At 47.7% G+C, this 12805-nt stretch overlaps 1 protein-coding gene across 1 annotated transcript in view; it reads left to right on the top strand.

Annotated features, from left to right (window-relative positions):
- The window catches only part of LOC138472790 (S-adenosylmethionine synthase), a 327300-nt gene that overhangs the window by 304663 nt on the left and 9832 nt on the right, over positions 1-12805 (top strand). The window contains exon 8 of the mRNA XM_069611138.1: positions 3129-3262. Coding sequence (XP_069467239.1) covers positions 3129-3262 — 134 coding nt within the window. The remainder of the gene's footprint in view (positions 1-3128; positions 3263-12805) is intronic.

Below are 12805 nucleotides of genomic sequence, written 5' to 3'. Positions count from 1 at the left end.
TCGCTGGATGTGACTAGAGCGCTGAAGTTCTACGCGGACCGCACAAAGAGTTTTCGGAAGACAATACAGCTGTTTGTGAACTTTGGCCCTGTGAACCAAGGGAAGGCCCTCTCCAAGGCTTCCATTTCCAGGTGGCTCTCCGGCTGCATCACCTATTGTCACCGGTTGGCAAACCGACTGTTGCCTGGCCGTCTGAGAGCCCATTCAACCAGAGCGATTGCTGCCATTACGGCTTTCCTGTCTGGTGTGCCCCTGCTGGACATCTGCAGGGCTGCTACGTGGAGGTCGACGCACACCTTCACGAGATTCTACTGCGTCGACTGGGATTCCAGAGAGGAGTCCAGAGTCGGCCAAGCAGTGCTGCGCAACCTGTGCGCTTGAAGGTGAGCCTGGTGAGGAGGTAAGAGATGCTTAATGTTGAAATGTTTAATGTTGTGCATGTGTGTATGTATTCTTTATTCATGAGCATGTGAATCCATGCCAGACCCCATGCTGGAGAAGGAACAAGTTACTTACCTGTAACTATTGTTCTCCAGCATGGGTCTGGCATGGATTCGCATGCAAACCCTCCCGCCTTCCCCTCTGCTGCTCTTCTGTTGGTCCTACTGACACTTTATGTGCTATGAAATCTGAAGATGGCTGCCAGAGGAGGGGCTTAGGTAGAGGGAAGTCATTGGCTGTGGGCAGTATGACCCAGAGACCAGTGATTGTTTGTTAGGAGAAAGACAGTTCAGAAACTAAACTGAAACTGATTTTTTCTTTACCGAGGATTCCCAGCCTGACGACGGGGAATATTCATGAGTATGTGAATCCATGCCAGACCCATGCTGGAGAACAACAGTTACAGGTAAGTAACTTGTTCCTAACTCACTATAGATGCATTCTCACACCCAAGTACCACTTTCTCTCACCAACCAATACTTCATCTTGCACACGCTGCATAATCCTACTCCACACTCTGCTGCACTGTCCTTTTTGCCTCTTGGTTTCTCTGTCCACCTCCTCCTCTTTTGACCTCTCCCGAACTACCCACACAGGTTTTCTTTGTCCCCCTTTATTATTCCTCCCATGCCTCTGATTGCTCCTGCAACCCACCTAGTTCCCCCGGACCAATCGCTATCCTATTTTTCTACCTGGGTCATGCCATACAGGCATGAGGGTTGAAAGTGCCTCTAAAATCCTCCTTGAGCGGGTCTGTCCTGAACTAAATACAGCCACTGAAAATTCCCATGCATGTTTGTCTCCAAGCATGAGTCTGCCGCGCATCTGCCATGACCGGCCACGAGGAACATCATTCCTAAAGCCTTTGTTATCAGGTCCTGGAGTCTACTGGGTGCCAGTCAGTAGCACGCCGCTCCAGACCCTGTTAATCACCAACTCTCTTGCTGTGAAGTTTCTCATTCACTCCTCTGCTGCAAGGATCTCTGGTATCTGGAGTCCTAAAAAGGAGGAATAAAATGTGTCGGAACAGGGCACAGCCGGTATTGAGTGATAACAAGTGGTACTTGACTTTTGTAGCCAGGTACAAGTAGAAGGGGCATCGATTGGGGTCATCCCAACTACCACCTCTCACCTCTAGGGCAGAACTGGTTGGCAAACAACCTGGTAGGCCTCCTGCCCCAGGTTGAGAGGGATTCCCATCCCCACTTGATCGGATCGGGTCCTTCACCCTGTGACAAAGGATGGTTGAAACTTGCTTTAGCATGTTTGTATCGCTTTGTAGTTGTCATGATCTTCCTGCCATTACACTGTTCTTCCTCCTGGCTCATCTCAGTGCATTCTTGGTGTTTAATTGTACTCACTCTTCACAACATGGTGTGATATTGGCACTCTATGGCAATTAGAAACGTTGCATACAATAGCCGTGGTTTTCTCCAGCAGAATTTGGTTCTTTCCTCCCTGAGGGATGGCGCATCTCTACTCCACTCCTTGAGGTCAACTTCCAACCTGAGAAATTGCGAGTTCATGAAATCTCTGGTTCCTGCCTATAGTGATCCTGGAGCAATAATATGAAAGCTCTGATCCTCGTTCTACATTGTGGCCCTTACGGTAGAATGTGTTCACTAAAGAGAAACTTGTCTTTGTGAGGGAGCTAAAAATCCCATCAAATTCTGTCATTGGCTGGAATACTCTGTTATTATGGGTTCTTTATTTCATTAGATCTTATCTTTAATTTCTTCACTTGTATTTAGTTAACACTATTGGACAGGTCTGTCGACATCAGACTTTGTGCTTTCCTGGAAAATAAAGCCACTTTATATTGCAAACCGACCCGTCTTGCTGAATGTTCACATCGGTCCTACTAAATTTCTTTAAACAACATGGTCATCTCTTACTTGTGAATGAACTTGCTAATTAACCTGGTTAGTGCTGTGTACATCCCAGTGGGTACCTGCTGTATTACTCGCCATCTAATCCACTAAGTGATTTTTGTTTTGGGTATATTCATGTCCTTTTATGCTGCTTTTCATTTTTCAGTACAGTTCCTCAACCTTTATTATAAATATCCGCCTGCTGTTAAGAGATCTGCTGTGTTCAAGCCAGTTTTGCTCTACAATCAATACAATAAAATAAAAGTAGTTTAATATTTTCAAAGTTTATTTGAAAAATGTGGCTGTGGCTAGAAATCCCCTTCTCTGAGAAAATTCACACCCAAGCACTGTTCTTCGAATGTGTGTGTTCCACTATTTAACACAGGAGCTGCAAGTCTTTTACTGATCTCCAGTGCTTTGTTTTGGATATGTACAGCCTCGCTTTGGTGCTGAGGAGCAAAGGAGCAGCTTTTGCACGTCTGTACCATAACTATGGCATGTTCGTTTTGAGGGTGATCTGGTATGTTGCAACAAGCGTACTAACAGAACAAATGGTGCCTGATTGCTTTTTTTTTTTAACCAAGAAAATGAACATGTGATTTGTTCTAACGACTATTATTAGATCTTTCTTCATTAGTAGTGTGTGTAATGCCTCTCTTGCTTTCGTTTAGGTCGGTGTCTGTTGTGGCCCCATGACCATGTGAAAGAGCCATTAACCAGACTTAAATAAAGCCACTGTTACCATTCGTATTTCACTTTGCAGTCAACCAAGTTTGCATAGTCTTTAATACCGATGATGTTTTTCTTGACTTGTAGGTTGCTTACGCCATTGGAGTGGCTCGCCCTCTGTCAGTCTCTTTGTTTACCTACGGTACCTCACAGAAATCTGAGAAGGAGCTACTGGATATCGTGAATCAGAACTTTGACCTGCGTCCCGGTGTCATAGTAAGGTAAAAAGGAGATGCAATTCCAGAAATTACTAAGTTGAGTAGTTCTTCTCTGTAGTAGAGCTTGGGCTTTAAGTAAACTGGGATCAGTCAATGCTGGGTCTAAATTGCCCTTGAGGAGCTCTTCCGATGCACACCAGCCTTGATTTCATTGCGCTAAAATTCCATGAAAATGTGAGTGTTTCTGCTCTTTCCAGGTAGATGTCACCGTCTACCCTGTTTGGAATCCCATCATCGACATCAGACATTTGGAGTTGGATGCTTTGTTTTGTGATACTCTTAAGGGAAAATATTAAGAATGCATTGTTAGATTCTTGCAACATATAATCTGGAAGTCTTGTCATTGCACTGATTTTAATAAAATGAATAGATGATAATGGATTTGCCTCATGATAATAGTGACAGGAACCTGCATTGACCGACCTGTAACTGAATTTTGATTCACCATTGCTAGGAAAACATATTCATTGTTATGATGTAGAACGTCCTACATCTGCGTCAAGGGGATGCAAAGAATGTGGGGAAAAAAGCAGCCCCTCCCTTTGATAAGGAGGATGTTCTACACTGTGACTCAAGAGTGTGTTGGTGATCATTGTACAACTCCTACCAGTGGTCAATTCTGGAGGTGGAAACCACATCCTCTGGCAATGAATAGTATAGTGGGAAATATGACTCACCTATTTTGCTCCTTGTGCCCACTGCCACGGTCACTGGCAGGCATGCCGAACTCTCATGTTCACAGCAGGAGAGGGGGCGGTGGCCAGCTACTCTCTGTAAAGTGATGTTCGGCCTGGCCGACCTACTATAACTAAACACATGTCCCTATGCGCACTGGGAAACCGCTCCACAGGGGCTGCATACTCTCGTCCAGCACCTAATGAGGCACGTGGTCAGAGCGAGACTCCACCAGCTTTCTCCACACCATGGATGGGGATATGCGCATAGAGGGTGCTGTCTCTTCCTCTTCCGCAGCTGCTTCCCAAAGGTAGGCGTCCAGTGGCTTGCACAGGCACGCCCTCCCTACCTGATGTGGGGGCTGCCCCATTATCCATGCAAACCCAGTCCAGTGTTGCTCCTGCAACCTTCGGACCATGGTGGGATCTCTGGGTGGATCACCTAGATATTTTCTTGGCTGTTCATGAGACTGAGGATGCCGCCTGTAAGGAAGGCATGGTATCAACAGTAAGACAGACACAAGTGACCACAGTTCAAGGGTGTTCATTGAACTTCCACAAGGGTGTGATGAACGCCTATCTAATCCCAGATATACAGATGGCAGCAAGCTACGACCATCAAATAATAATAATGCAGTCCTAGTGGAGTCTTGTCAAAATAAAAGCTCCTATACTAAAAAAAAACCTATTGCCAATCCTTACCATAAAAAAATACAAATAGTGTTGGGTAGTGTTCATGAAAAAGAAGTGTGCACAAAATATGTCAGGATGTTCAGGCCGTTGGCCTCTCTTCCCCATGTTTTCAGAACGGGACAAGGTGGTTCACTCGGGCAAGGCACACTCTGGCTTCATCGGCACGAGGATACAGTTCCATTACCAGCATCAGGGCCTTCTGTGCCCAAGTCTCTTTACTTATTTGTCTCTTGATTCAGAGGGTCTGATGTACTGAAACAAAACCAAGTACTCAATTTGGTCACCTTGGACCCCCCTCAGCCGGTCTCGTATCCCCCTTTTACAAAGTTCAGAGAATAGTCTTTCTCGGGTGACACGCGGTTCACCCCGGATACCCCTGAGCTGGGCTCAGATCCCTCCTCTTACACAATTAGTCTCTCTCAGCTGGGCTCAGACCAATTTCAGTTTGCATTAAACTATCAAAGACTTTCGAATGTGCACAGGGTTTAGCTTGTTTTCTTTCGTGCTCTGCCTTTTATCGCTGTGGGGAAGTGTGATGGAAGTCAGGTGTGTGTGTAATGATCAGTAATTGCCTGACCATTCTGTTGTGACATGTCAGGTATACAGCTCTGGTGTTAGTCCGTTTTTGCTCACACTGAGTTTTCGGTGAGAGAGGTTTTGTCCCGGGAAGGGGAGTGGGGAGGTTGAGTTCCTAGTATCCTACCTGGTAGGATGGGGAAAAGGTGTTACAGGGAAGGGGATACTGCGTCTCACCATCAGGTGTCCCACTAGCCGAAGACCCCTCATCTAGGTGATCCTTCCACACTGGTCCACCCCCAGGATGACAGATCCCCAGGGACTAGCGGTGAGCCACCTTCAGGTTTCTCACACGCCAAACAATCCATACACTTGTTCTTTGTTGGGGGGGAAGTGCACGACATTTTCAAGATGCTGCTGGCCTGAGATGGTTCATACAAAGTGGCTAAAGAGGTGCTGCAGACCTAGTTTAGTTGGTTGGTGAATATGGACTGGAGATTTCAGCTTCTCCAAGACCACACCAAGGGCAACGGAATCCCTGGATGCGCTTCACACAAGACTAAGGCATCTGGCCATGTTCTGCACCCTAACTCATGAATGATGAGAGGAGAGAAATCGTACAGAAATGCTTTGTCCCAGCCACACAGGCATATTGTAAAAGAATCATACATTTCTCCAACATTGGATTTTTCATACATTCACATGCTGTGAATTTTCCCCGTCGCCAGGCTGGGAATCCTCAGTAAAAACAGAGCAGTTTTAATAAAACTGTAACAAAATAATAATTTAGCATTTATATAGCGCTACAAACCCTCTGGTATCTGAGCGCTGCTTATTATTACCCAAGGTGTGTGGTGCTCATTTATCGACCTCGGAAGGATGAAAGGCTGAGTTTGGCCTTGCTGGGATTTCAAACCTGCATCAGCAGGCTCTGCACAGATACCAAAGTGAGCGCTCTACTCGCTGTGCTATTTGACCGACAGCCACTTTTGTTCTCCATCGTCGTCGTTTTGGGTCATACTGTCCACAGCCAATAGGAAATACTCCCTTAGCTCCTCAGCCTTCTTCCGATTAGTCTTTTTCTTTTTTTTTCTTTTTTTTTTTTTACTGCTCGTTGGTGTTGGGAGTCATCCAAAAAATGTCTTTAACATTTTCTTAGATTAATATAACATAAATTTGGTATTTTCTTCGGTGTCGTTCAACCAGCAACTTGGTACCAACGAGAGCTCCGGCCAACGTTCACGCCGCCGGTTAACGTCGAAGACTAGTAAACTACGCAGTTGGGCCTACCTCGTTGAGGAATCCACGAGAAAGTTCCTCTTCAGGGCGTGTGCCCGGTCTGGGCTCAAGAACGTTTATGAGGAGGATCACCACAAGGAATGCCTCTATTGCCTTCACCTTCGCCCGCCACATGTCATCAAAGACTGAAAGTTCTTCCAGTCTTTTCTCGTCATAGACGCTGAAGGACTGTTATCGCTTTGTCGTTGCTTGGCTGGAAGATGCCGGCGAGGCATCTGACTGGGCTTCGGTAGGTACAAAGTCATGACTTGTTACGGCAGGGTAGGACGTCCCAGCGAACCACCTCAAGGAAGAGGTACAGATCACAAGATGACCAAGTCATAAGCAAGAAAAGGCAGAAGGTAGCCTCAGATGATGGCTCGAGGTCGTCTCACAAAGACTGGCCGCCCACGAAGGTTGGTACCCAGGGAGCAGAGGGCAGGAAAAAGACTGAAGCCCTTTCCATCGACCCAAGGAAGCATCTACCTGGAGGTCCAGCTCCAAGTCTGGTGAGCATTCCTTTCTGACCGTATCACAGTTGGCTACGAGGCCACATTTGTCGCACTCCAGGTCATCTACACTGAAGTCTTTGACCGCAGCTTTCTCATCAGCGAAGCAGGCATCAGCGTCAAAGTCCACGGACTTGACATCATCGACAACGAAGACACCGTCGGCGACGAAATCCTCTATTTCATCGTCGTCGACAAAACTGTCGACATGACAGTCATCGAACAAGACAACAAAACCGTCATCGACGGCTACAACCACGAGCGCTTCGTCGACGGCTCATAAATCTCACCAGTCCATTGTCACCACAGCTGTTGGCCCTGATGCCAGCACCAACACAACTGAAGCACGTCCAGCATGTCCAAGAACTGTGTTTCCAAACCTGGGGGTGGCTCTATTCCCAGGTGGCCTCGTCCCAGAACCAAGTCTTTCACAGTCGGAAGTGGAGGAAACCGTTGTCACAGCAGCCATCTTCCCCTGGGGCACTGCCACAGAGGAGTCCACCTCGAAGTGAAGCATGTCTCATTAGACCACCACCTTTGAACCCCATGCCGTCAGCAGGGGTGGTACAGCCTCTACAACCTTTGCCCCAATGGGATCCGTTGCTGTCAACAGCAGTAAAACATCAGCAACCGCGCCCTCAAAGGAACGTATCATTGGACCTTTTGTCAACACTGACAACATTGGTGGCGACCTTGCATGCACTGCCCTTTAGACCACCGGTTGCCGAGCCCAACAAGCAGATTCTGGCTGAGGACCCAGGACCCTCCATAGAGGGATACGAGATGCCTTGAGCCCCCCCCACCCCTCCGGCCGCAAAGACACCAGTCAATACCGGAGTTACTGACGGATGAGGGAGCGGACACAGAGCCTGAAGAGGTCACCCCTTCCCCACTCATTCCGATCAAACAGACGAGTTTGACAACTTCATCACTGCGGGTGGTGAGCCAGATGCGGTGCCTCTTAGGGATTCTTCCCCTGATGAAGTAGGAGCTTTCCATGCGCTTATGTCTAGGGTGTCCACGATGTTCGGTTTAGCACCGGAGAAGCAAAGAAATTAGAGAGTTTTAGATCTTCGTTTTATATCGTCTCGGGCGGATAGGTCAGCGGCAACGTGCTCACCTTGGAAGCAAGACGACATGGAGCCACACAGGTTCGATCCCCGGGTCCGCGCTTAGAAACCTCTGGGTATTCAGTACGTTATAAATAACCAATCCTATCTTAACAAAGAGAACAGCGCAGGAAGTCAATCATGGCAATACCACTGCTGGAAGACATCTGAGAGGAAGGCCTGGTTCCCATGGCGCACCCTGCAACAGCACCTCCAAAGATCGTTCACACAGCCCATGCCAGACTCTCTAGTTTCTGCGGCGGCCAGGAAGAGGTCGGCCAAACAATCTTCATCCTGCCTAGTGCCCCCAGAGAAGGAGGTCAAACGCCTTGACGCCTTCGGCAAGAGAATAATCACGACAGCGGCCACGACTATCAAGACGCTAATTCCATGGCCATACTCGCCCACTATGATCGCGCACTATGGTAAAAGTTGGAGCCCCTATTGGAATTCTTGCCTGAGGACAAGAAGCAAGAGGCACTGGACATTCTCCATGAGGGTGTGATTGCATCTGACCATGCCATCACTGTCTCAGTCGACATCGCCGACACAGGCTATCGCTAGATGGGTAAGGAGTGGTCCTACGCTGACAAGGTTGACTTAAACCCACAGACTTTAGACCAGATGTCCAATCCCGGGTAACAGACCTGCCTTTTGATGCCACAGCCTTGTTTGGAAAAAAGGTGGATGAGGCCTTACTTGACAAAGACAGACACTGAAACCGCCCGCTCCCTGGGCACAACACAAGAGCCAGTCCTTTCGTTCAGGGAAAGGGCGTTATAGAACTTACAACCGCAGTACGTACCAGTCGTCCTCGTCCTACAAGAGCCCTTATTCATCAGGGGATCACTACAGGAAGCGAACCCATTCCTACAAGGGTTCCCAGCGTTGTGCAACTCCTCCCAGCCTAGGGGCCAGTCCGGCAAACAAGCATGACCGGCAGAGAGCTGGGGTCTCCCACTTCAGCACCCCAGTGGGGGTGTTGTTTTTCTAACTTCGTCGACGAATGGGCTCGAGTAGCATCTGACAAATGGGTGCTGTCTCTCCTCCATCAGGTGCACACTCTGGAGTTCATAAAGTACCCTCCAGACATTCCTCCTGTCCAAAGACCAGAAAAATTGCAGTGCCTCCTGATCCAGGAAGTGCAGTCTCTGCTGCGAAAGGGTACTGGGGAAAAGGTCCACAGGAACGAGATGCAGAAAGGGGTGTATTCCCGCTACTTCCTGGTAAGAAAAAAGGGGTTGCTGAACAAACCAGGGGGTTTGAGACCCATTCTAGACCTAAGGGTGCTCAACACATTTTTGCATGGTTACATTTCAACAAGTACTCTGCTAGCTGCAGCAGGGGGATTTCCTTGCGTCCCTCTAGCTGGAAGACGCATACTTCCACATTCCTATTCGCCCTTCACACCGGCACTACCTTTGTTTCGTGGTGGCAGGAGAGCAAAATCTGTTCAAGGCTCTTCCCTTCAGACTCAGATCGGCCTCTCTGGTTTTCACCAAATGCTTTGCACCAGTGGTGGCTCACCTGCAGTGGAGAGGAGTCCACGTCTACCCATACTTAGACGACTAGTTAATAAGAGCCCCATCCTACTCTCTTGCGGAGTCCAGCACCGCCGTCCGGATCCAACATCTTCGACAACTGGGATTTTCCAACTTCCCAAAGTCACAGCTGGCCCCCTCTCGTGCGATGTTCCAAGAAAAAGGACAAAGTGCTAACTGGCCCTGCCTATATTATGGGCTAGCCTTAGTTTGCACTGGTGAGCCACTTGTATATCAGGGGATAGAATAAGCAAACAATTCAGTTTGTCAATGATTTTGTTTATGATACACAAGACCAAATGTATGATTCTATAATTTCTCACAGTACTGTTTTACAACAGCGAAAAAGGCTGTCTAGGTCCCCTTGGTACACAAACAGGAGAAGACGGCAAGTACAAAATAATATCAAGAATCCGCAGCCGCCGGCAAAACGAAACGTGACAAACCAACTCTGCATTGTTGGAGACTGTGACCTAAAAGACACCAGGCTGGCCACGGGTTATCACGTGCATTAAATAACACGAGCATACAAAATCTCTGACCCACCCACCCCTTTGGGTAACATATTGAAAACCACAAAATGGTTTTTCCTGAGATTTAAGATACCTTACTAAAGAAACAGACAATGAGACGTTTCCGATTGTATTGCTGGCACATTTACCGGCCTGGCAAAGCAAAGTGGTTGCATAAAAAGTTAGGCGAATTAATAAAACACCATTTAAGTGAGATATTTGGGAGCTAACCACTTCCTGAAGAAGGTACTACCACGAAAATGATACGACGTTCTTTCATCGTCAGGCATTTGACAGTTCATCAAATTTCTTTTTGGGGGGGGGCAGATAAGTGGTTGGGGGGTTGGGTATAGGTAAAAATAGGTGCAGGGGGGGATCGGGGGAGGGGACCCACCGCCCCCCCAAAAGAAAATTTGATGCACTGTCAATTGCAGGCTTTGAAATGCCTGACGATGAAATGACATAGAACCTATGGAAATAACCACTGAAACCAGTAATATACTGGAATTGGGTGCAATCTGATGGACCCTGAAGTTTTTCCAGACAGTTCTTAGAGGTTGAAAGGCAACTGTGCAAACAGACAACACAACATCTATGCACTTCAGGAACAATGAGGTCAGTACCAGGCCGACCTTGCTGCCCAGAGAGCTGAGCAACTGTGGGAATGGGTCCTGAAAGAAAATCTCTTGATCAAGGCAGAGCACCTTCCAGGAAAGGCCAATGTGCTTGCAGATCGACTCAGAAATGACAATAGTGTCCCATGAATGGGTGTTGGACGACAAACTACAGTGGCTGTTCAAAACTTGGGAGTGCCAACCATGCATCTCTTTGCCACCACGACCAACTCGCAGGTGCCGACACTTTGCAGCGTGTGGCTTTGCAAGCACATTCGTGAAACTGGAAATGCTGGGGGACATGTTGCTGATCCCAAGGAAAAGGAAATTCCTGTATGCTTTCCCACCTAATGTTCTGCTGCCAGGAATGATCCGGCAGGTCTGGGGGCAACCCTACAAGATTATCCTCCTACCACCTGCATGGGTGAGGCAAATGTGGTAGCCCATCTTGATGATTGTCAATGGCAGAGCATCAGGCTCGAGATGGAACAGATATGGCATCACAACCCGGTGTCTATCTCGCTCACAGCGTGGCTCCAGAAAAACCCAAAAATTGACATTTAAACCTATCAGCCGAATGCTTGTTAATACTGAAGGTGGCAAGGACACTAACCACGCCTGAAACTAATGCCAAGAAATGGAAGTAGTTCTCCTTTTGGTGTAGCAGAAGTGTCTTGGACCCTAATGGGGACCACTGTGTGGCAACTTGGCTAAAGCAGGCCTCTCGCAAGCATTCATCACATTTTTCCAGGAGTCCTCTTTTACAAGCAGGTGCCCCAGGCATCGTCCTTTGTCTCGGCCCCCAAGGCCTTCCTAAAAGGACTATTAAGATGGTCCCCTTCCCCTCGTGCTGTTCCCCGTGCCTTTGTGGGGCTAAAAACTATATTGACAGTTTAAACCTCCCTATCAGCCTGAGAATAAATGTGATCTAAAATACCTCTCATGGAAAGTTGCCTTCTGGGTCTCCATCACTTCTGCTAGGTGGATTGGGGAACTCCAGGCTCTTTGTTAACCAACCATATACTATGTTCCATAAGGACAACGTAGTTCTTAAACCGCACCCTAAGTTCGTCCCCAATATGATTTCTGACTTCACTTTCTGCAAATCCAGTCTCCGCCAACATTCTTTGGAAACTGTACCACTCGAGTGGAGCAGTCCCTCTGTTCGCTGGGAATCAAACCTCTTAAAATTCTACACAACGTGTTCCCTTCCTTCAGACCCACCGTTTGTAGCTTATGGTTGTAACCGGAGGGGGCAAGCCCTTTCAAAGCACGGACTGTTGGGTGTCCTGCATTTCACACTGCCTTAACTTCATTCATCATGTGTTCCACAACCGCGGGTCGGGTCCCAGTGCACTCGGCCTGCGCCAGGGCAGCCACGACCGTGTTCCATGCCGGTGTGGCTGTTCGTGCTGTCTGCAGAGGGGCAACCTGAAAGTCCGGTCTGGGCATTTTCAGGGTGGGAAAACATTTGCTTTACAAGCATTTTTAGTTGTATTCTTCCAGGAGTCTAATCCGTGCTGTATTCCTTATGTAAACTCTGCTCTGTGTGCACTATGGTGATGCCTTTGCAGGAAAGGAGGTCTTTTCAAAAAAGGGCCAGTGGCATATGAAACCGTTTCATGAACTAAAACACACAACTTATTGCATTTGACGTAAAGGTTATTCAGAATTCAGTCCAGTTTTGTTCAAAATTAATTTCCATCACTTGTGGGATTTTACTGTGCTTCCAGTTTTGGTTTAATAGACGTCTGAGACTCTGCCCATGTTCGGATAATAGGGTCTAGTGGTGATGCGCGAAATAATAATTTGGGGTATTTTTTTCCTTTTAGACCTCGTCAAAAAACGCTGTCTCCTTGACCACCGCTCTTTTTTATTTTATTATGTTCATATTTAACACCTGGCCTATCCTCCCACCCCGCCCCCCCATCTATAACCCTCATCAAAATACCCCCTGCATAAACTGGAGAACGGGGGTTAACCGAAATGCTGCAAGTTGCATTTTTACTGCCAGCGTTAAAAAAACAAAAACCCACGGAATGGGACAGTTTTACTACACGTGACTCGAGCTCCGTCAGTACTTGGGCCACACCAGACCAC

The sequence above is a fragment of the Ambystoma mexicanum genome, chromosome 8 (genome assembly GCF_040938575.1).
Source record: "Ambystoma mexicanum isolate Mex_15411 chromosome 8, UKY_AmexF1_1, whole genome shotgun sequence".
Taxonomy (NCBI): domain Eukaryota; kingdom Metazoa; phylum Chordata; class Amphibia; order Caudata; family Ambystomatidae; genus Ambystoma; species Ambystoma mexicanum.
The sequence above is the reverse complement of the archived record's forward strand: the minus strand, read 5'-3'. Positions and strand labels throughout refer to the sequence as shown.